The 24,108-nt window shown below is 41.0% G+C and overlaps 1 protein-coding gene across 5 annotated transcripts in view; it reads left to right on the top strand.

The window, feature by feature from the left end:
* Positions 1 to 24,108, top strand: part of PHC1 (polyhomeotic homolog 1) — a 32,683-nt gene that overhangs the window by 5,480 nt on the left and 3,095 nt on the right. The window contains exons 1-12 of one of the 5 annotated variants that reach the window (XM_037847219.1): positions 4,562 to 4,918; positions 8,269 to 8,426; positions 9,774 to 9,884; positions 10,712 to 10,792; positions 11,343 to 11,492; positions 12,093 to 12,248; positions 18,770 to 19,262; positions 20,643 to 21,445; positions 21,971 to 22,118; positions 22,356 to 22,567; positions 23,174 to 23,288; positions 24,003 to 24,108. In XM_037847219.1, the coding sequence (XP_037703147.1) occupies positions 8,313 to 8,426; positions 9,774 to 9,884; positions 10,712 to 10,792; positions 11,343 to 11,492; positions 12,093 to 12,248; positions 18,770 to 19,262; positions 20,643 to 21,445; positions 21,971 to 22,118; positions 22,356 to 22,567; positions 23,174 to 23,288; positions 24,003 to 24,108 (2,489 nt within the window). In that variant the 5' untranslated portion in view covers positions 4,562 to 4,918; positions 8,269 to 8,312. Of the gene's footprint in view, positions 1 to 4,561; positions 4,919 to 4,947; positions 6,198 to 8,268; positions 8,427 to 9,773; positions 9,885 to 10,711; positions 10,793 to 11,342; positions 11,493 to 12,092; positions 12,249 to 18,769; positions 19,263 to 20,642; positions 21,446 to 21,970; positions 22,119 to 22,355; positions 22,568 to 23,173; positions 23,289 to 24,002 lie in introns of those variants that run through there. The other 4 variants (XM_037847221.1, XM_037847217.1, XM_037847216.1 and 1 more) reach the window with 4 other exon arrangements.

Here is a 24,108-nt window from a genome sequence, read left to right as displayed (position 1 = left end):
AATTTACCACAAATTTAGTGTCTTAGTGTCTTAAAATCACACAAATGTATTATCTTATAGTTCTGTAGATCAGAAGTTTGACCTACATCTCACTGGGCTAAAATCAAGGTGTCTACAGGGTTTCTTTCCTTTTTAGAGGCTCTCAGGGAGAATCTGTTTCCTTGCTTTGTGTTGCTTGTAGAGACTATCTGCATTCCTTGGTTCCTGGTTCCCTTCCATCTTCAAAGCCAGCAATAGTGGGTTGAGTTCTCACATTGCATCACTTAACCTGTCTTTTTTTTCTGCCTACTGCTTCCACTTTAAGGACTCTGGTGATTACATTAGCCTCATCCAGATTATCCAGGATAATCTCCCTGTTCTAAAGTCACTTGATTAGTAACCTTAATTCCCCTTTGCCATGTAACATAACATACAGAAGTTTCTGGGGATTAGGACAAGAATTTTTGTCCTAATTATTCTGCTTTCTACAGTTTACAAGCAGACTGGGGAGAAAACAGAGAATTCAGGGGAAAAAATATATATTTATTTTTTTGTAGAGGCGTCTCCACAGTATCTTTTATTACTGATAATCAGAGCTATTTCTCATGTTAACAAATACAGTGTGGAGCTTCCATGGTAAGTATTTACAATGGAAATGCCAGGCTTCTTTGTGTTCACTTTTATGTGTGCGCTAATCGTTTTACATAGATCTTTTGCATTTCTTTATTTTCACACTGTGAAGAATTCTAATCATGAGCTTTGGTGTCAGCCAGACCTGGATTCAAATTCTGACTTATTATCCCCATGAACCTTGAGCAATTTACTTAATCTTTCTGATCATTAATTTCCTCATCTGTTAATTAAGAATTAATCATAGCTAGCAGGAAAGGTTATTGAGAAGACCAAATCAATAATGCTTGTTGAAGCTACTAGCAGAGGCTCTCAGTATACGTTAAATCCTTTCTCCCTTTAGATTTCTTTCCAGGCCCTTGACTCTTCTTGACCCAGGGAACGCAACCCCAGAGGGTATAAATCTAGTGTTCCTTTCTGCTTTAGTCTCAACATGAATTTGTACCTCAAATCCTGGAATAGTAGACCAGAAGATACATTTGAAACCTGAAAGAGGTAAATTTAGTACAACAGGAAAATGATAGTAAATTGAAGGAAGTTATTAGCTAAATTCCTAATTAATAAAGTTATGATGTAGTCAAAATGAAAAATAAAGAATGGTTTAGATAAATTTGGTGATAATGAAAATACATTAGGTTACTGAATGAAATTAATAATAAAACCTCATGCCTACGTGTCAGGTACTGAATGAAGTACTATAAACATTAATTTCCCAAAACTACTCTCTATATATTGTACCCATTTTCCTGAAGGGAAACCAAAACAGAGAGATTTGTCCTCAAGCATACAGTAATTGTGTAAACTGGAGAAGCCTGTGTTAACATAAACTTTATGCTACTCAAGTATGTGGGAGTACAGTATGCCTGTATTTTTTAGTGTGATGATGGAGGAATAGAATACTGGGTTGAACCAATCACTATGATAAACTTCTGCTTTTAAAGAAAGGCACAATGGTGGGAATTAGTGATGAGGAAGGAGAAGTCTCACATCTCTTCTTTTTTCTTTTCTTTTCTTTCTTTCTTTCTAGTTAAAAGAAAGGCAAGCATCTAGGTAATTAATTCAGTTAATATTTATTAGCTATCATCTGTGAAATGCCCCTCTTCCCCATTTGTCCATTAGGTTTCCATTTTCTCCACTGCAAATTAAGGGTCTTATATAATTTTAAAGTTCTTCTCTTGCTTTCAAAATTTAAGACTGTACATCCTCCTAAATCTCCATTTCCTTTTCTCCCGAATAGACCTTAAAGTGGAATCTAGAATTGTGTGGGATGTGTATGGTGGTTCACACTGGCAGTGGTCAGAATAAAGGTTATGCTTTCCTTTTTTCTCTACTTCATCCCATCCATGTTTGCTTAAAACGTGATCATACAGGCATACTTAGACAATTATTTGTAGACCTCTGCGTTAAGGGCCATCTTCCTTTACAATTCACTGGACAATGCTGGACTTAGAGAAGCTTGAAGAATGCCTATTCAATGTTCAATTGATGTGCAAAATTATATTGGCTAACCCTGTATTTGCTTTAGTTGGTGCTATCTAGCTGACTTCCTTTCAAATTTTGATCTTTCTTTCTTTAGATAAGCTTTGCAGCAGGGAGGGCTTAGATTTCTACATACCAGATTGAATGCATTTCCTTTTCACGTATTTACACTAATGGCCATCAGTGTTATGCAGAGTAAAGAAATTATCTAGCCTACCTTCAGAAGAACTATTTGGTTTGAAAAAGAAAAGACTATTCCAGCAGAATCATTCAGTGGACACGAGAAAGTAGCAAAAATCCAGAAAAAGAAGTCAGTTGAGGATTCTCTAGGGGTCACAAATAGTTGTAATCTGTTTAGACTGAGAAGAGCTCTTCAGTGCCGAATCCCAAACTGGGGTAGTCTATGAAAATGATTTTCCTGTGGGTGGAGGTTCCCTAATTTTTCACTTTGCTGTTGATACATTTCCTTTTTATGCTGAATTTTTCTTTGGGAAACTGCTTAGACCCATGTATGACCTTGGAAGACAGGCCAGTCTTAGAGAGAGACAAACTTGAAAAGAATTACTGTGAAATATGGGGTACAAGCCTTTACATATGAAAATTAAACTGGCCCACAATCAGAATAGCATGCTCTGTGAATTGTTTCTTTAGTGATAGATTATTCCCAGGCTAGATATGTATCGGACATTGAACAAAATTGTATAAATCACTATCTTATCCCCCAACATCATCTAGATGTGTAGCTTTTAGCAGACGTAGGGGCATGTGACTCAGGAAGTAGGAAAAATCTTCGAATAGGAGTGTAACTATATGTCGTACTAGTTATTCTGCTCCACTTCTAATGGGTCTCAAACGGCCAGGTACTCTCCAGGTACCCCTTGTTCCATAGGCTATTGGAAAAATAAGCGGGTTCCCTCTGATATCTAGATTCTCTATCTTTGGAAAATGTATTACAGATCTTCTTTAGACACATAGTGAGAATTCTCCCTTGGAAGTACATGAATGATGATTCTTGGCCTGAGTGTCACAAACCCTGATCATTATCTGTGGATACAACTTTTTCATTGTTGTCAGGATATTCAGCAATATATGCATTTCTAAGCCTCCACAAGGAAATTTTAAGCTTCTCTGACATACCAAAAACCCAGGTTTGAATTAAACTACTTAAATCTTTACCTAGTTTTTACCACTAGTTTCCCTGCCAAATTTTTTTTTCAATTCATCCTCAGCCAAAGCCTGTTATCCATGGCCTGGCAACATACCCTTTAACCTCCCCACACCTCCCGTCTTAGCTATTCTAGTTCTTTGGCTACCCTCCAGTTTCTTCCCTCACATACTTGCCTGACTGGTTCCTAAAAACCTGGCAGAGATTTTTCTGACATAAATCTAGCCACCACAAATTAAGAGCCTGGAGTCCAAACACTCCCCACTCAGTGCAATTCTAAAGGGATCTAATTTATAAACAATGAGAACACTTGTATTTTTTTCTCTAAAAACAAATTATGCATTGGCTTTTAAGAGAGAAGGGAGAGAAAATAACTGGGTAGAACAGAGGTTGGAGAAAGACATGAAGTAAAAGTGTTCTATAAATGTTTGCTGAATGTTGAATGAAAGAATGATTAAAAACTGATAAATCGGTACCATAAAAAAAAGACAAACGCTATCCTCCTCATCAAATGTTTACTGTTTCCAAATACCGCCCCATTGTTCCACATTTCTTTATACCCCTGCCTCTTCCCTCGTTTTTGTCGTTTTCACTCACTTTTACATACAGTTTTTCATTTCTGAGAAAAGAACTCTTAAACATCCCTGAAATTATAAACCTTAATAAGTGTTATTCAAAGTAAGTTATATTAGGTTGCTGCTTTTAAATGAATGTCAGTTTCCAATGAGTTCACTGTTTCTGTGCAGCATCCTTTCCCGCCTTCCTGGAATTGAAGCGAGAGACGAAAAATATATATGAAACAATCAATATTTTCTCTTTTCCCTCAATCTCTGTTGTTCTTTCCTGCGCTCTTTCCTTTCCTTTCCTCTATCTTATTTCCTTTCCCAGTCAGTCGTTTCGGTAGGGTCGTCGCTTGCTTTGCCTCTCTGCCTGTTCGTTCTTTTGATCCTTTCTTTCTATCTCATTCCCCAGAAGCTCCAGAAAATTTCTTTTCCCCCTTTACACGTCACTTCCCTCCCTTCTGCCATTCCTCTCCTTCGCTGTGAGAGGCGAGTTCCCCACTAGAGGCCAGCACTTTCTCACCTTCGTCCCTCCAACCCGCGGGCAGAACCCGGAGAGAAAGAAGGGAAAAAAAGAGGAGAAAGAGCAAGAGAGCGAGAAAGGGGGAAAAAGCCCCGCGGCCTGGAGCGCAGAGGCCGGGAGCGGCGTCGCCATGGCAACGGGCGCCGGCAGGAAACGAGGGACGCGCGGGAGGGAGGGGGAGGAGGGCGCCGAGGGGAGGGGGAGGGACGGGGGGAGGGGTCCGGCTGCCCCGGAAGCACCTCCCCGCCAGCCCCCTCCTCCAGCCCGGCCCGCAGCCCCTGGCTAGCAGCCCCCACCCACCCGGCCCGGCAGGAAGTGACAGGCCCGGAGCAAGCCCCCAAGGCCTGGCAGAGCCGCGGCCGGGCCCGCACCCGGAGTGGCGGGAGGGGCGGGGAGCCGCGGCCGCGCCGGGCACCTCCTACCCCGCCCTCGGCGCCCCCGCCCCTCCAGGAAGGGGAGGAGGTGAGGGGAGCCCGCCGCGGAGGCCGAGCGAGCCCCCCGCCCCAGCCTGGCGACTGGGGTCCCCCGGCACATGAGGTGGACGCCCCCCGGGAGGACTCCGGTGCAGAGGCAGGAGCGAAGGTAACCGGGCCACCGCGGGCTGGGGAGGGGCAGGACCTTTGGGGGCTTGGCTGCGCGGGGATGTTTCTTCAGCCACCTCTGTCTGTGTAACGCCCCAGGTACCTCCCCCAGTTTCTTTCCCTGCCTACCTCCAGTGCTTAGCTCTGCGGTCCTTCGGCTCTGCCTGTCCAAGTCTTGCTATTCATTCCGCTGTGCTTAATGCTATCTGTCCGTCACCCTAGTTGCCTCTGACTGCTCATTTCCTCATTCATTTTTCCTTCTCTGACTTTGGTTCTCCTATACGAGCATGCTGTCTAGTTATTTCCCTGCTTTTCATGGTCCGCGGGGTTCTCAGCCTTCTATTCCTTGACTTCTCGGTCTCCCTGCTTTCCGTATGCACATTTTCCTGCTCACTTGGGTCATTTCATTCTTGGGACACCACTGTTTGCCCCTTCCCCAGTTGTATTTGATTTCTCTTTGGAACCTCATTTTCATCGAAATTCCATATAGAACGAGAACCGCCCCCCACTCCCTCCGGGCATCTACTATAACTATTCTTCAGATTACTTCCATTTCTTCGGCACAGTCTCCCTCCGCCCTCCTCCCCCATGTCCCATCTTTTCTCCAAGACAGAGTTTTATTTTATGCTCAGGGAAATTGATTGTCTCCAGTTCTTGACTCAGTAGGCCCAGTACCACTTTCCCTTCAGTAACGTTTTCTAGCTCTCTTGCATAGAGTCTGTGCTCCTACCCAGCCCAACCCATAAACGCTCAAATGGTACCTTTCGGGACCATGGCTTAGTTACCCTGGGACGTCTGCATCTGCTGTTCACTCTAACTCTTCCAGTTTAATTCTGAAAATTTAAATTCACAGTGCCTCTGCAACTTTTTGTGGTCTTCATTTTCTGTATTTAATTTTACAGTTCCAATGTTGATCACAAATGAATAGATTTATGTGCCCAGGATTCAGGAATCCAGGTTTTGAGGACCATTTCCCCTGATTTTGTGGGGAGAATTTAAGCCAGTCCCTTTCCATCTCTATTTCCATTTCACAATCTGAAAAACAATTATTAATAAAATAAGACTTCCTTTCTGGAGATGAGGGGTCATGGAGGGAATGAGCATTTTCACATATGAATGTAGGTATTAAGTCACTGATATAGCTAGTAAAGGGTTATGAGTAAAGGGGTCTTGGTATCTGAGTCCAGGGAACTAAGTCCAGTGATCTGTACAACTATGCCGTGCTACCTCTAATCCTTACCCACTTTTTTTCTTCACATGCTGATAATGAGGATTCATGGGTCTGTATCTATTTAGTGCTTTGATATTTTGGCAAAAGATATGGGGAAAAGATAGACTAGAGTCAAAGCTGATATGATTTCTCCTATGTACTTTTTGGGTTATTTCCATGTTTGCAGTGAAACTGAAGAGATGGGTAGAGTTCTTGGGGGATAATGATATGATCTGATGGTACTGAGAATGGAACGGGAGACCCTCTCAACCTTATTGTCGTGGCCAAGCTGGCAGTTTGATTTTATTTACTTTGTTTTTTTGGATGCAATCCTAAGATAATTCCACTCACCCTAATCAAACTGTTGGCAGCCATTAGCAGAAATTCTGGTTTGATGTCTACATTCCTAAACCAAATAGTGCTTTGCTGACCTGAAACTTAGTGGCCTGCTACCTGAAAAGTAGAGAATGTGGTTGATGGGTGTAACAAAAAAGACAAAAAATAAGAGAACAAACACGAAAAGTATTGTCATTTAGTATTACTTTGGGGGTATACCTCCTCTCGCTTCTTTTCTCCTGTCTCTTTTCCTGGTTCTTAGCAATGTTTTTATGTCTTTTGCAAATTTTAGTGTAGCACGCTTTAGTAGACTAAATAAAGTTGAATCTTACTTTTGTTTCTTGACGATATTCATTGCTATATACTTAATGTCTGTTTCATACCTAGGAGTCATTTGTTAAAATGATGTATTACACATCACGTGTGAAGCCTTCTTTGCAAAAGGAGCAACTGTGCTATAAGGGGGGGTAGTGATATGCCCGAGGTGTTATTAGTAACATGAACTGGAACTAGGCAAGTATATGGGCTATATGGGTTGTAGGCTAGCTCTTCTAGATCCTAGTTTTATGACCTTTGATGATCCATTTGATGCTTCTGTCTCTTAAAGCCCTTCTCCAAAAAATGAGGATAGTTAAGTACTCATACTGACACTACCTTAATCACAGGTATTTTTTTAAATGCAGTTTTATTGAGATATATTCACACAGCATAGAAACAATCTGAAGTATACAATTACTGTTCACAGTATATCACATAGTTGTGCATACAGCTCCATGATCAAATTTAGAACATTTTCATTACCCTAGAAAAGAGATAAAAACAAAAAAGAAAACCCTAATCCTCCCATACTCCTTATACCCCCATATTATTGATCCATAGCATTGGTGTGGTACATTTCTTACTGTTGATGAAAGAGTATTAAAATATTGCTTTTAACTATAGTCCATAGTTTATGATAGGTACATTTTCCCCCCATATACTCCTCTATTAATACCTGATAATAGTGTTGTACATCTGCTCTAGTTCATGAAAGAACTTTTTGATATTTGTACAGTTAATCATGGACATTGTCCACCACAAGATTTACTGTGTTATACATTCCCAAGTATTAACCTCCAACTTTCCTTCTGGTGATATACATGGCTCAACTTCCCCTTTCCACCACACTCACACACCATTTAGTACTGTTAATTATTCTCACAATAGCAAATCACAGGTATTTTATTTTCAAGAAGCGTGTGTTAGTGTATAATATCTCTGATCTTACTAGTGTGGCCATGCATAACTTCTTTAGCTTCAGAAAAACCTCAATTTCTACACTTGTAAAATGGGGTTAATATTTACCTCACAGCATTGTGAGAGATAACTCAGGTAAAGAGCCTAGCACAGTGACAGGCTAGGGAGGGAGTGCAGGTTAGGCTAGGGAGGGAGACAGTGCAGAGGGAGACAAAATGATATAATAGTAAGTTTTAAATGAGAAGGCTTTAAACCGTTAAAATACTGTTGGAATGTAAGGTGGTTTTAGTACTGTGAGGTGCTGTTTTACTTTCTGGTCTTTTCATTTAATGACAGCCATGAGGGAACTTGTAAAGGTTGTTGCATTTAGACACTGCATAGCTTCAAAAGATGGTGTGGGGGAGCTATGGTTGTAAGAGATGTGGGAGTTCTAAGACCAGAGAAATCATAGCTTTTGGAAGAAGAGGATTCTTAGATAATTTATGGATTTATTGTGGTCTTGAATAATAATGTGAAATAACAGTTCGGGATCAAGGTGTAAATTTTAATCCTTTGCTGCTTCCGTCTAGGTCTTGAGTCAGAGCACCAGCCTCGTGAACCCTGGACCATTATCATGGAGACTGAGAGCGAGCAGAACTCCAACTCCACCAATGGGAGTTCCAGCTCGGGAGGCAGCTCTCGGCCCCAGATAGCTCAAATGTCACTGTATGAACGGCAAGCAGTACAGGTGAGACCGAACTCTGAGAGGTTGTGGTATGTGAGTTTTGGCTTGGAATAGGTAAGGATGCTGGAAAATAATTGTCCTCATTCCTTTCCAAGCAAAGTGGGCGAGCTGAAATAAATGATTACTAAGGTCCCATCTAGTTCAGAGAATCTGAATTTACAGAAGTTTGGGCAAGCACATAGAATGAGATTCAGTCTTGCAAGTAAGGTTTCTTATACTGTTAGTCCATCTAACTAGATTCTAACTCGAACCATTGCCCTTCATGGATTGTGTCAGGTTTTAAATCTTTAGCCTTTCTTGCAGATCACCTGGAATAATGGAAGTATAATGTACCACCTTTCATATTTTTAGACAAATAGTAAATTCCATGTTTTTTTATTCTCTTTGGAAATGGGGCCTTTTATTTAAGAAAATATTTGGTTAGTGGAATAACTATGCATATCACAAGAGGAGTTCTAATTACTAAAGAATACAGTAGAACCCAATTGACACTAAAACTGAACATCCAGTTATCATTTGTATAAATATCAATTAGCATTATATGGTCCATATTTGAGAATACCAGCTAATTGAAAATTTACTCGATGGAATCCTTCAAAAGCCATTATTTGCTCTATTTTTTTCATCATTTCCAATCCCTTAGGGCTCTACCATCCTTGCTATGCCCCTAGAATATAGTTTTTCATTTTCTTCTTTTTACATTAATCAACGTTGCATTATTTTCACTTGTCTAGACCCACTTCTTTTTCCTTGCTATACCATATATTTTCAGGTCTCACATTGAGAAATAGGGTCCATTTGAGTTGCACTGCTTTACTTTTTTTTTTTCCTATTTTGTCAGATGCTTTTTTTTTTTTTTTTTTTTATTATTCAGTTTTATTGAAATACATTCACACACCATACAATCATCCATGGTATACAATCCACTGTCCACAATATAATAACATAGTTTTGCGTTCATCACCACAATCTATCTCTGAACATTTTCCTTACATCAGAAAGAACCAGAACAAGAATAAAAAATAAAAGTGAAAAAAGAACACCCAAATCATCCCCCCATCCCACCCCATTTGTCCTTTAGTTTTTATCCTGCACTGCTTTACTTTTGTTTACATACCAGATAGACCATAGCGGAATCAATTGCTTCCTCAGTTTTTAGAGGACTATGTGAACTTACTGGTTCTAAGGTAAAAACGGACATTTCACATGTTGATGATACAGTCCAGTCTCCCATCTCCCTTGGTTTCTCTCCTTCCCATGGGTCACTTTCACAGGATCATAGCAATTTGCATAGAACAGGAGATAGGAGTGATGCATTCTAAGTGGTTTGATGCTCTTTTCTCCTTCTAGGCTCTGCAAGCCCTGCAGAGGCAGCCCAATGCGGCTCAGTATTTTCACCAGTTCATGCTCCAGCAGCAGCTCAGCAATGCCCAGCTGCATAGTCTGGCTGCTGTCCAGCAGGTGAGAGGTCAGCAGCCAGCTGGCCAGAGAGGGAGGGGACCGGCACTACAGGTGTGTAGGGGAGACTTGCAGGATTCTGCATCCTGCACTAAGCCATGCTGGTGACAGTCTCTCCTCTGCTTTCTGTTTTCCTGTAGGAGGATGGGTGGACCTTAGCTTTTGGGGTTGCAGTAAGAACTGTGGGAGAGCTACCTTTTAGAGGTAGAATGTCTCTGTTCTGGACCTGTACTATCCAGTATGGTTTCCACTAGCTCCATGCAGCTATTGAGCACTGAAATGTGGCTAGTCTGAATTGAGATATGTTGCAGAGATTTTGGATTTTGAAGACTTAGTATGAAAAAAAAAGTAAAATATCTCATTAGTAATTTTTTTATATTGATTACATGTTGAAATGATACTATTTTAGATATATTGAGATAAATAAAATAACTTGTTCGAGTTACTATCACCTGTTTCTTTTAACTTTTTCTTTAAAATGTGCATACTGGATAATTATATATGTGGCATGCCTTGTATTTCTATTGGACAGATCTGGGCTAGACTTATCAGCAACTCATGGTGGGACCCGACGAAAGGTTCTACCCCTTGAAAGTGGGTGGAGGAGGAAAGGTTGCCTGCTTGTCCAAGGAGGTTTATGTCGGTTTGGGTTAGCATAGATGGTAATGTGCAGTTAGTGGAATAGTGAATATACTCTGCCTTATTCGAGAGTAGAGTCTCCCTGTTCTTACCTGAAATCTCTGTATGTCTTGTGCCTGTGATTTATTATTGGAAGATTCAGAGTTTTTTCCTTCATTGTCTCTGTTCCTGTGTCCCTTTGCCTCTAATAGGCCACAATTGCTGCCAGTCGGCAGGCCAGCTCCCCAAACACCAGCACAACACAGCAGCAGACTACCACCACCCAGGCCTCGGTGAGTACCACTTCTCCCCACTGACAGGCTTCTTGCCCTGGGTATTTGTCCCTGCATTATCCTACTGTGTGCAGCTAATCTCAGAGTGGTTGTTGAGCCATCAGTGGAGATTTATTGTCCTTTATCCAGGGAATATTAGTAAAAGGGAAAGTAACCTGGATCTATGTAGGAGTCTTAATGAGGTGGTCTATGAAAGGAGGAAGGACATCCTGGGAAAGGAGGGGAGATAACAAAGGATAAGACTTACCACTGGCTCTTCAATGAGAAGCAAAGTTTGTTCCATTTAATTCTTTTGCCTTCCAAGTGTTATGCTAATGGTTAGAAAGTGTGTGTGTGTGTGTGTGTATGTGTGTGTTTAAACTTTGGTAATACCCTAAAGTAGCTGGGATGAGAGTTAAGGGTAGAAGTTATTATTTCCCCCTGATTCCATGGAAGTGATATATTCTGTTCTTGATTGTATCACTCTGAATTTGTCACTAGGGAAACTTGTACATTTCCTTTTATCTTGTCCAAATCCACTGAGCTAATCATGGTTCTTTTCAACACACAGATCAATCTGGCTACCACGTCAGCCGCCCAGCTCATCAGCCGATCCCAGAGTGTAAGCTCTCCCAGTGCCACCACCTTGACCCAATCTGTGCTACTGGGGAACACCACCTCCCCTCCCCTCAACCAATCCCAGGCCCAGATGTATCTACGGGTAAGCCATGGATATAGCCTCCGTTGTGCCAGGGGCATAGTTCTGTCCTTGGCAAGGACTTGAGTGAAAGCTGTTTTAATTGACTGTGATTACCCAGATGTTTTGTGACGAGCTCATCTACTTCTCATGCTTAACTTACCCCTAGAAATGATGCTCAGTATTCCCAGGTAGCCTGCAGATTACACTGAGATCATGAGTTAGAAGATCTTGGCCTTCACATTTGACCAAATTTGTGTCAGACATAGTCTAACCTTTAAACCTGTGGCTCAAATACACAAATTCTAATTGTTATCTTTCAGCCCATCTACCTACTGTATATAAGTTCTTGTTCTAAAATCCTCATTGTCTCAACTTCTTTGATGTTTGACTTTTTGTTATCACTCCATAGTTTTCTACAAGTTCTAGGTATTCTTTCTGGATGCTTCATCGCATATAGAGAATGAATCTCCTGGGTTGGTGTGGAAAGGGACAGGGCTTAGCTGTTTAATATCTTCTGTTTATTTTCTCTTGTGGTCCTTCCTTTTCATTTTTTCTGTCTCTTTCTTCTTTCCCTCTTGTCTTCTTTTTCTCTGCTCTTCCTTTCCCTGCTCTCCCTGCCAGCCACAGCTGGGAAACCTGTTGCAGGTAAACCGGACCCTGGGCCGGAACGTGCCTCTAGCCTCCCAACTCATCCTGATGCCTAATGGGGCAGTGGCTGCAGTCCAGCAGGAGGTACCATCTGCCCAGTCTCCTGGAGTTCATGCAGATGCAGATCAGGTCAGTGGCATCCACATTACCTGTGGATGGGTGTTGGGGAGGATGAAAGAATATTGATGGACCAGTGCCTCCCTTCTGCCCCATTTCTATTTTACAGAATTCTTATTTATTTATTTTTAAATTGCTATAGAATTCAATGCTCTACAACTTTTGACGTAGTAAGAGAAGTAGATTTGATTGAAAACACTGATCTGGATCTGAAAGATCTGACTCCCACAATAGGGCAGATTTCCTGACCATCCTCGCCTTCTGTAGCTCAGTTTTATTCAGGAGGTCTTTCTCTCTTCACAGTGCTGTCTCCTGAAGATAAGGAATGGTGAGGGATTTCTAGTATTAGATAGCTGTGAAGCAGACCTGACTGATTTCCTGTAGGAATGTTTGTTTCCTTTTGCTTATGAGTTACTGTCGTTCTCAACTTGAGTTCCTGCTCACTGTTGTTCCCCATAAAAGTTTTCTTCACTATTACTTCTTATGCCTTGTTCTCACAATATATATATTTTTTGTCTGAATCTTTAACTTCTAAAAATGGATTATAAACCAGGATCTTATAATAAATATTTTATCCTTTTGATTTATCCATAGGCCAGAAAATATTAAGATTTTTTATGTATATGCTCAGCTATGTCCTAGAATTATTAAAAAGGTTTAATGGGATGATTAAGAAAGAAATAAGAGTCTTCAGAGAGCTTAAAGAACAAAGTGCTAAACTAAGTGGTGCTAACTTTGAGTGGCATGTGAGTTTAGAGAAGAGTTGGCTGCATTACTTTGCAATGGCTTTGTGGACCACTTGAACAGTGTCTTGAAGAATGGGTAGGATTTGCTCTGGGGTGAGAAGATAACTGAAGAGAACAGCAAGTAGAAAGGCATAGTTTTAACTGTAAACATGAGTGTGTGTGATGGGAGTTGGGGATTAGGTGGGTAATGTGGGAGGACGGGCCTAATGGTAGAAGAGGCCATTGTAAGGGAGCAGCCGGAAGGCTAAGTAAAGGAGTTTGTAGTTAACTTCATAGGCAGCAAGGGCCATTGCTGGTTATTGAACTGCAGATTAACAGGGGCAGGAAAGCATTTTAGAAAGAATCATCAAGGAGCATGTACCTGGAGAAGATAGAGAAGTTAGGCGAACCTGTTACCTCTTGGAGGTCAGCTAGTTATAAAATAAGACTTTTGTTTTTGACTATGGAAATAGCAGTGGGAGCCAAGGATAAAGTTGGGACTGCTTCCCTGTCCAATTCATTTATTTATCCATCTATTCGTTTATCGAATATTTGAGTATCAATATATGGAAGGACAGTAGCAGTTAAAAATGTGAGCCTGATGTTTGCATTAGATTCCACCTCTGCTGCTTACTTATTATTTGATCTTGAACAAATGACCCAACATCTGCCACATTTTCTTCATTTATAAAATAGGTATTTAAATATAACTACCTAAGGGTGTGTTGTGAGGACTAAGTGATATGTGTAAGTGCTTGGAACAGTGCCTGGACATAATGAATGTGTAAGAACATTAGCTATTATTAGGATGTACTACACATTCCTTAGCCTGGAATCCCCAAGAAAGTCATAATCCTTACAATGATGGAGATTCACCAAACAAATATTCACCGGAATGGTGTAAATAATTGCTTTTTGGAAAGTACAGGGTAACTTTAAGAACATAGAAAGGGACCTTGTGGTATAGGTAAAAATAAAGAAAAGCCTTCCTGAGGAGGTAACATTTAAACTGGGGCCTGTAGAAGTTAGCCAGGAGATGAGAGTGTTTAAGTCAGGGAGCAGTGTGTCCAAAGGCTGCAAGAAGGGAAGAAGCTTGATGGATATGAGGGGTTAAAAGAAAGCCTGTGTTCCTAGAGGTTGACAGATGAGGCTGGAGATGGTGAGAGGTAGGAGGAACCCCATTCTTGCAGGGCCTTGGGGACTATATTTAGGATTTTGGGCTTGATGTGAAGGGCAGTGGGAAACGATGGAAGGTTTTTTTTTTTCCCCCCATTAGAGCAGTTGTAAGTTTATTAGGAAAATCATACAGAAAATAGAGTTCCCATATTCCCCCAACCTTCTCCATATACATGCAGTTTAAGGAAGGAATTTAAACATAGAGATATTTGAGTGTTTATGTTTTTAAAGATCATACTGGCTCCTCTGGAGAAAAAATGGAGAGGGTGTGAGTGAAAATATAGGGATAAGAAGTATGTTACAACAGGTTAGGGGAAAGATGATGTTTTTTATTAGGTGGGTATCAGTGAAGATGGAGAGAAATGAATAGATGTGAGAGAAATCTGGAAAGATGTAAAACTGAAGCAGGTGAATGAGTCAGTTGTTCACTGGTTGGGGGAGTTCAGGAAGAGCAGAGATGACACTAGTGGTGTGGTGGCTGGTGGTGCTATTTACAATATGAAGAACTTAGGAGAAATGGATTTAGGGTGAAGTTCAGTTTTGGACATGCTGACTTAGAAGTGTCTGGGAACCATCCACAGGAGATGTTAAGTCAGCAGTTCTATGTATATGGTTCTAGAGCTCAAATGAGATGTCTGAGTTGGAGATAAACGTTTAAGAGGAGGCAGGTAGATGATAATAAGGGAAGAGAAGAACCTTTAAGAAGGAGACCTTGGGGTTTAGGATGAGCCTTTAGAAAATAGAGCAGTTCAAGGTTGGATAGAGGGTCATGGCTGGCAAAAGGGAATCAGAGCGGTCAGAGAGACAAGAAAATCTGGGTTGTGTGTTGTCATGAAGACAAGGGAACAGTGTTACAAGAAGTGGCCAAGGAGGGGTCCTCATCTCTGTTGATCTGTTGAGTGCATCAGGGAGGGCAAGAAAGATGGATTTAGTAACATGGAGAGGAAGAGCTGTTTCTGTGGAGTGGTGGGGGTTGAGGCCAAAGTAGTATGAGTTGAGTGAATGGATAGTGAGAATGGATACAGTGAATGTAAACAAGTTAAGAGTTTAGCAGTGAGGCTCAAGGAAGGGAACGTGGGGTGAAAGCCTGGTAATGTGAGGGAGCCAGCAGAGGAGACTGGAGAGCTTCTTGAGAAGGCAAGAGGGGATGAAATCCAGAGCATTGAAAAGGATTGGCCTTTGATAGGAGGAAGAAGAGAAGGGAAAGAGGAGGTAGTAGTTCTGAGGTATTATAGGGAGAACAGGAAAGTTTGAAGTTACCATTATGGAAAGGAAGCTGATTGGAAAACGGTGTAATTGCCAGCTATTAATGTGTGTCCCAGTGTCTCTCAAAAGTATCATTTCTTTACTGCTACTGCCTGAATTCAGTTATTATTTTTCACCTGGATTACTGTACTAGTTTTCTAACTGGTCTCCTTGACTTCCATCTCATCTATTCTAATTCTCTTCCATATTACTTTTGGAGTAAGTTTTTTTTTTTTTTTTTTGTAAATAGGAAATACATATTACTTAAAATGTTCCTAGTATTATTTTTAGTTGTATCTCTGGTTCACAGAACTTGATAAATCATAATCCTTGCCTCCTTATACATACTCATCATTGGTCCATTTATGGCTCACTTTATTCACTAATTTTTAATAATATAGTAAACAATCTTCAGTTCCATTCCCTGTTTGCCCTTACCCATGGTAACAGTCATTTTGATTCCTAGGTTTCTTTCTTTCCTTGTGTCCCCTTTTATATAGTTTTATTACATCTACATTTTTCTAAAAAGTACTTTTTGTTTTGAAAAATTTCAAACATATAAAAATAGAAAAATAAAGTGAATGATCTCTATGTACATTTTATCCATTTTCAATCATTGTCAACACGTGGCCATTCTATATCCATGCCCCTCCACAGATTATTTTGAAGCATATCCTGGATACCATGTTGTTATATACATATATATTTTATTTGCATTTGAATTTGTAAGATTCTTATGATATATGCAATCTTTTTGGGAATAGTTTCTTAATAACATATATGGTCAAGATCCGTCCATATTGTTGCATGTCATTGTAGTTTATTTATTTTGACTTCTTTTTTTTTTTTTTGATTTTTTAAAATTCAGTTTTATTGAGATATATTCACATACCATACAATCATTCATGGTGTACAATCAGTTCACAGTGCCATCTTATAGTTGTGCATTCATCACTCAATCTATTTTTGAACACTTTCTTTATACTAGAAAGAATAAAAAATAAAAGTAAAAAAGAACACCCAAACCACTCCCCCACCCTATTTTTCATTTAGTTTTTGTCCCAATTTTTCTACTCATCTATCCATTCACTGGATAAAGGGAGTGTGATCCACAAGGTTTTCACAACCTTGTAAGCTACATAGTTATACAACCATTTTCAAGAATCAAGGCTGCTGGGTTGGAGTTTGATAGTTTCAGGTATTTACTTCTAGCTATCCAAATACACTAAAACCTAAAAAGGTATATCTATATAGTGCATAAGAATACCCACCAGAGTGACCTCTCGACTCCATTTGAAATCTCTCTGCCACTGAAACTATTTTATTTCATTTTGCTTACCCCTTTTGGTCAAGAAGATGTTCTCCATCAATGCCAGGTCCAGGTTCATCCCTAGGAGGGTCATGATTTTTTATATCCATTCTGCCAATCTCTACTTTTTAACTGGTGAATTTAACCCATTTAAATTTTGTTGTTGTTGTTGTTGTTGTTCTTTTTTTTTAATCTTCATTTTATTGAGATATATTCATATTCCACGCAGTCATACAAAACAAATCGTACATTCGATTGTTCACAGTACCATTACATAGTTGTACATTCATAACCTAAATCAATCCCTGACACCTTCATTAGCACACACACAAAAATAACAAGAATAATAATTAAAGTGAAAAAGAGCAATTGAAGTAAAAATATTTTGACTTCTATATAATATTGTTTTAGTTTCCTTGGCTGCTCAAGCAAGTACCATGAAATGAGTTGGGTTAAACAATGGGAATTTATTAGGTCATGGTTTTGAGTCTGGGAAAATGTTCACATCAAGGAATCATCAAGACTGACTGCTAGTGATCCTTAGTCCTTAGCTCCTCTGTCATGTGGTAATGCACATGGCAGCTTCTGGCTTTTCTCTTCTCTTCCCGAGTTCAGATTCGGTTGAATTTCAGCTTCTGTCTGCTCCCTATAGCTTTCTCTTTGTCTGTCTGAATTTCATTCAACTACAGAGGACTCTAGTAATAGGATTAAGACCTATCTTGATGGAAATGGGCCACACCTTAACTGAAGTAACCTCATCAAAAGGTCCTACTTAACCTCATCAGAAGGTTCACAGCCACAGGAATGGATTACGTTTAAGAACATGTTTTTCAGGGGTACATACTGCCCCAAACCACAACATATTCCATTGTGTGAAGATTCTACAGTTTGTTCATCTTCTCCTCTGTTGATGGCATTTGGGTTGTTTCCAGGCTTTTGCTGCAAACAGTGCTGCTGTGAACATTCTTAAATTTGCCTCCTGGGGTACATGGGCAAGAGCTTCTCTTGTGGAATTCCTGGGTTATAGGATATGTGAATGTTTAATTTTAGGATATGATGTCAAACTGCTTTCCAAAGTAGTTTTACTGATTTATACTTCTATCAGTAGTATATAAGAAAATGGTTTCAACTATAGATTTTGATCATTTTTATTCTGATTACTATTCTTCAGTGGCTTCCTATAATCAATTAAGATGATTCCTTCCCTCTATTCAAACGTTGGAGTACTTTCTATGTGCCAGACACTGTGCTAGGTGCTGGAAATATAGCAGTGAATCTGATGGATATACTTTTTGTTTCCAAACTAAGTTCAGACTCTCCTTATTTTAACATACAGGCCCTATTCAGGATCTGGCATCTTTCCATCTCCTAGCCTCTGATTACCTTCCAACCTTCATTTCTTGCTACTCTCTGTGACTTGCCCCAAATATAATGAACTGTTTATAATTACCCAAAATACTGTGCTCTTTCCTGGCCTCTGTGGCCCTGCAGATGCTGTTACCTAATCTTTCCAACACTGGCCTTCACTATTATCTCCTGAGTCTCAGATCGAACATCACCTCTTCCAGGAACACTTCCCTGCTTGACCTAGTCTTGAGTTGATCTTCCTCTTCTGTGCTCCCGCAGCACTTTGTGTATACCTATGCACACTATTTGTATCTGGCGATTTTGTAATTGAATGTATTCATTAAGAGTCGGGGCTGTGTCTTTGCCAGTATCCTGCATTCCCAGTAACCATTATAGTACCTGAAACATAGTAGGCATTTGATAGATGTTGAATGAGTGAAAGGAGAGGAAAGGGAAAAATCTAAGGGAAATTTTGATGACAGACTTGATAGTGAATGAAGGAGACTGAAAAATCAAATGATTCCAAACTTCCTCTATAGGAAACTGGAAGCCCTTTAATGTATATTGTTGTAAAGGTTGGGGTACAAGTTGAGGTGGGCTGTGGAATATGGCACTGTAGCTATCTTTGCTACTTCTGATTCAGTCAGAGAAGTCTTTGACCTTAGAACCTTTTATCTCCCTTTTTTCAATCTTTTTTTCTTTTTCTTTTCTTTTTTTTAAATATCTTTCAGGTGCAGAACTTGGCAGTGAGGAACCAACAGGCCTCAGCCCAAGGACCCCAAATGCAAGGCTCAACTCAGAAGGCCATTCCTCCTGGAGCATCTGCCACCTCTAGCCTTTCCCAGGCCTCAAGCCAGGCCCTAGCTGTGGCTCAGGCTTCCTCTGGGGCTGCAGGCCAGTCCCTCAACCTTAGTCAAGCTAGTGGAAGCAGTGGGAATAACATCCCAGGGTCCATGGGTCCAGGAGGAGGTGTCCAGGCACCTGGGGGCTTGGGTCAGTTGCCTTCCTCAGGAATGGGTGGTGGTGGGAGTTGTCCCAGGAAGGGCACAGGAGTGGTGCAGCCGTTACCCGCAGCCCAAACAGTGACTGTGAGCCAGGGCAGCCAGACAGAGGCAGAAAGTGCAGCAGCCAAGAAGGCCGACGCAGAGGGGAGTGGTCAGAATGTGGGCATGAACCTGACCCGGACAGCTACACCTGCTCCCAGCCAGACACTTATTAGCTCAGGTGAGCTGTCACCTCTCATAATGTCATTATTCTCTTAAACTTATTTGAAATCTTCAGAGTACATTTTTTTATCTTTTCTTCCTACTTCTCTTGGCCCTACGATAGAAGGAAAGAGAATCCCATCAGCCTTAAACATAGTAGTCCAGGGAGACAGGAGGACAGATAACAGGAATAAATCTGGTCTATTTCCAGTGGGCAGCAGTCAGCTTACAAGTTGCCTTATACTCCCTTCCTTAGGCCCTGAACTCTTCAGTTTGCTCACTCTACCCATGCATTCACCAAGCTCTTATTGGATCACCTACTATGTTCTAGGAGGTGTTGAGGGATACATCTTTGAAAAACAAACTGCCTGTCCTCATGGAGTTTACAATTTGCATAAGGAATGTGTTTAATGGTTAGTTGGCCTAATGTAGAGCAGGGATGGTATAAATGTATTAAAGCACATAGGACCTGCAAATAAAACCATGGTTTTCTATAATCAGTTTGTAATCATCTGTATCAGTGATAAGAAAAAAAGGAATAAATAAAAAAAATAAAATGGTTTTTATACTTGCTTTCAGACTATGGTTAGCTATAGTTAGCTGTGTGTAGCTTACCTAGTTATGTTTATTTTTGTCTTGTTTTTAGCACCTTAGTTGTTGTCACAAAAATTATCAGTTGTATTACCAAAATCTGGCATGCACATACCATAGCACTTCTACTTCCAAAATACTTTCATATCACATACCTTGTGTATTCTCTGGGTATTCTAGTAAAGCATGGAGGAGTGTAGATTGTCAATCCTAGTTTACAGCAGAGGAAACTAAGTAAGGTCGGAGCTTCCAACTGCTGACTCTTAAGGAAAAAAGTCTTAAGACATTTAATAGGTGGTGACCTAAAATGAATTTTTTACAACTGAGGCATTCACAGGGAAAAGTTGGTATCTTTACCTTTGTGGGTATTTTTACTTTCAGCAGATATTAAGGGCTTCTCAAGTGCCAGGTACTGGGGCTGGGATCATTTATGCAAAATGAATAAAACATGGACTTAGTCCAGTCATATGGAGGATGAGCCAGCCATTCTCTTTGCAGAGTACAGAGCAAAAGGATATGATATTTAACCATAGCGAAGAAATTAAAAGTTAGATAAATGCAAGGAGTTTCTGAGGATTGTTAAATAATTGAACAAGAGAATTATTTTCCTTGAGATTTCTGAGACTAGAGATAGTTGACAATGAGGAAAGAGTATGGGTGAGCTGATCTTGAAGTTCCTTGCAGGCTAGATTTTTATTCACTGTATGATTCAAAACTAGGTACACCTTGGAAAGTTGAGTTTGCTTTTAATTAATAATTATTTTCTGCTCTTCTTTCTCTTTGTTCCATTCTGGGCTTGTTCCTATAGCCACCTACACACAGATCCAGCCTCATTCACTGATTCAGCAACAGCAACAGATCCACCTTCAGCAGAAACAGGTGGTGATCCAGCAGCAGATTGCCATCCACCACCAGCAGCAGTTCCAGCACCGTCAATCCCAGCTGCTCCACACAGCTACCCACCTCCAGTTGGCCCAGCAGCAGCAGCAGCAGCAGCAGCAGCAGCAGCAACAACAGCAGCAGCAGCAGCAGCAGCAAGCCACAACCCTCACTGCCCCTCAGCCACCACAGGTCCCACCTACTCAGCATGTCCCACCTTCCCAGTCCCAGCAGCAAGCCCAAACCCTGGTCGTTCAACCCATGCTTCAGTCTTCACCCTTGTCACTCCCACCTGACCCAACCCCTAAGGCACCCATCCCCATCCAGTCCAAACCAACTGTAGCACCTATCAAGCCTCCACAGTTAGGGGCTGCTAAGATGTCAGCTACCCAGCAACCACCACCCCATATCCCTGTACAAGTTGTGGGTACCCGACAGCCGGGTGCAGCCCAGGCACAGGCATTGGGATTGGCACAACTGGCAGCTGCTGTACCTGCTTCCCGGGGGATGCCAGGTACAGTGCAACCAGCTGGTCAGGCCCATTTGGCCTCCTCGCCACCTTCATCCCAGACGCCTGGTGCACTACAGGAGTGCCCTCCCACAGTGGGCCCTGGGATGACCCTTGCCCCTGTGCAGGGAACAGCACATGTAGTAAAGGGTGGGGCCACTGCCTCCTCACCTGTTGTAGCCCAGGTCCCTGCTGCCTTCTACATGCAGTCTGTGCACCTGCCGGTGAGTAATATCTGATGGTTTTGAAGACACTGTCACTCTTAAGAGTGGACCTAAGGGTCAGTGGAAGTAGGGCTTAATAGGGGAAAAAAGAGTTGAGAAAGTTAAGATACTGGTATTTATCTGCTCTTTTTGTAAGAAAGAGATATATTAATGTACATAATATCTGAGCTTTATATTCCTGAATTTTCTGCTGAAATCTGGATTTTTGGATCTGTACTAAGTTAGGTGAAGATAGCCTTGACTAAATCCATGTTTAGAAAAACAAGAGTTCTTGTCTATAATGAATCCAGGGTCTTGAGGTCTAGGTCAGGACTAAATAATGTTCCATTTCCTTTTGTCTTGATAGAGAAGTTATACTTCTTGGGAATGACCAGGAATTTTAGTGTACCATGGGAAGCATTCAAATGGGAAATTTGGAAAACGAAATTTGGAATTAAAATCTCTGAAAGTAATGGGAGTAATTGTGGTTCCTTATTATCCTTCATTCATAAATTTTGGTTTCTTTTTTTCCTTTTCATTATATAGGGCAAACCCCAGACCTTGTCTGTCAAACGCAAGGCTGAGTCTGAGGAGGAGAGAGAAGATGTCTCTACATTGGGTTCAATACTTCCTGCCAAGGCATCTCCAGTAGCAGAGAGCCCAAAGGCCATGGAGGAGAGGAGCAGTCTTGGAGGTGAATAATGGTTCTAAAATGCTATTGGGGTACACAGAGAATAAATTGTTCTGAATGAGTCAAAATCTGATTCAGTAGAAAATGGGCCTGAACTTGGAGGACAAATGATTAGATCCAGAAACAGAATTCAGGGTGAAGGATCAAGGGTGAAGATGTATGATTGTGAACAGTCAGGATGTCTAGGCTAATAGATGGATCAGTTATTAACAGTTATGTTAATCTGTGTTTGTTTTCCAGAGAAAGCTGATCCAGTGGCCAGTGGGAATGCTAATGCTCCAAGCAGTGAACTAGTAGCCTTGACCCCCGCCCCAGCAGCACCACCTCCTTCACTAGCCATGGTATCCAGACAGATGGGTGATTCAAAACCCCCACAGGCCATTGTGAAGCCCCAGATTCTTACCCACATCATCGAAGGCTTTGTTATCCAGGAAGGAGCAGAACCTTTCCCGGTGAGGGCAGGGCCATAAGGTGGGACTTTAAAGTGGGGGCTTGGTCTGATTGTTGTGTTTTCAAATTCCACTAAAATCAAAAGGCACTGAACTATTTAACTATTAGAGAATGCTTCATGTTGTTTATTTGGTTAGTTATAAGAAGGAAAGGAAGAGAAAAGGATAGAATATGTGGATCAAAAAGTGAAAATGTTGGAAAGGGGGGGAAGAAAGAAAGTAACACTATTTAAGTGTTAAAGCTTTAATGTTTAGTGAGATAGATTGTTTTGTAGTGAAGAAAATTGTGGTAGTGAAGTTATGGGACTCTTCTAGTTGCAGAACCAGGACAAGAATTCAAGTATCTTGACTCCTAAGTGTATTCCCTGCACTAGGAAGGAAAAGGACAAAATAGGGAGCCAGGGCAGGAACATGTCCTCCAATGGCCTGTCTGAAAAAAGCCAGTTAAGAGACCCTTGATTGCCAGGCTGAAAATGAACTGTCTCTGAACCAGACCTGGCCATTAACTCATAGATCCTGGCAAAGACATGATGGTGAGGAATGTTGGAGAGAGCTATATAAGGGCAGAAAGAAATTAGGCTAATTAACCGTAAACTTTTTCTGGGACAGGTGGGTTGTTCTCAGTTACTGAAAGAGTCTGAGAAACCATTGCAAACTGGCCTTCCAACAGCGCTGAATGAGAATCAGTCAGGTGGCCCCTTGGGAGGGGACAACCCATCTACTGGTGAGTATTTAGAGGCCTTTCTGGGGGAAGGAGATGATTGGAGACATTTTTGAGGACTTGGTGTAAAATAGCTTTTCATTTGAAATGGGAAAGACGTGGTCATCTACACACAGAAACCATACAGTGTATATGGAAATCACACAGAAGGAGTTATGTAGGATTAGGAAAATTTTATCAAACTAATGTAACCTATTGAATTACTTTTTACTCTAAGGATATATTTTTCAAGAGATAAATACATAGGACATTTATAGCCTTCATGTCCAGTTCTCCTTATTCTAGATTTTGTAATCTCTATTAAGGTTTCTTATTTACATTCTCCTCCTGCTTTTGGAAATCTTTTTGGTGGGGCAGAGAATCTTAAATCTTTGTAGTCATCAGTAAGTTAGTTCCCCTTCCCATTCAGAAACCAATCATGTCTAAAATCTGACAATATGAATTAGGATAATATTAGTAAGAAACATCCAAACTGGAAATAGTCAGACTTAAGGTTAGGAAGACTTTAAAGATTTCGTGATGTTCTTGAGGGACAAGTCTTCATGATTTTGGATTTTGAACTGTGTTTTAGGGATTCCCAATTAGGTTGTGTAGGTCTTTGGAGGGTAAATATCTCAGTATGTCTCTGAGAGTGATGAGAATCTAGCTCTGGGCATAATGATGGCCTGAGAGCCACAGAAACCAGTGGCAACTCTCCAGGGACCCCTTGTTTTTCAGAGCTAGATAAGAAGAATCTCCTGAAGTGCGAGTACTGTGGGAAGTATGCCCCTGCAGAGCAGTTCCGTGGCTCCAAGAGGTTTTGCTCCATGACTTGCGCTAAGAG

The sequence above is a fragment of the Choloepus didactylus genome, chromosome 8, assembly GCF_015220235.1.
Source record: "Choloepus didactylus isolate mChoDid1 chromosome 8, mChoDid1.pri, whole genome shotgun sequence".
NCBI classification, from domain to species: domain Eukaryota; kingdom Metazoa; phylum Chordata; class Mammalia; order Pilosa; family Megalonychidae; genus Choloepus; species Choloepus didactylus.
Note: the sequence above shows the minus strand (reverse complement) of the source record. Positions and strands in the feature narration are given on the sequence as shown.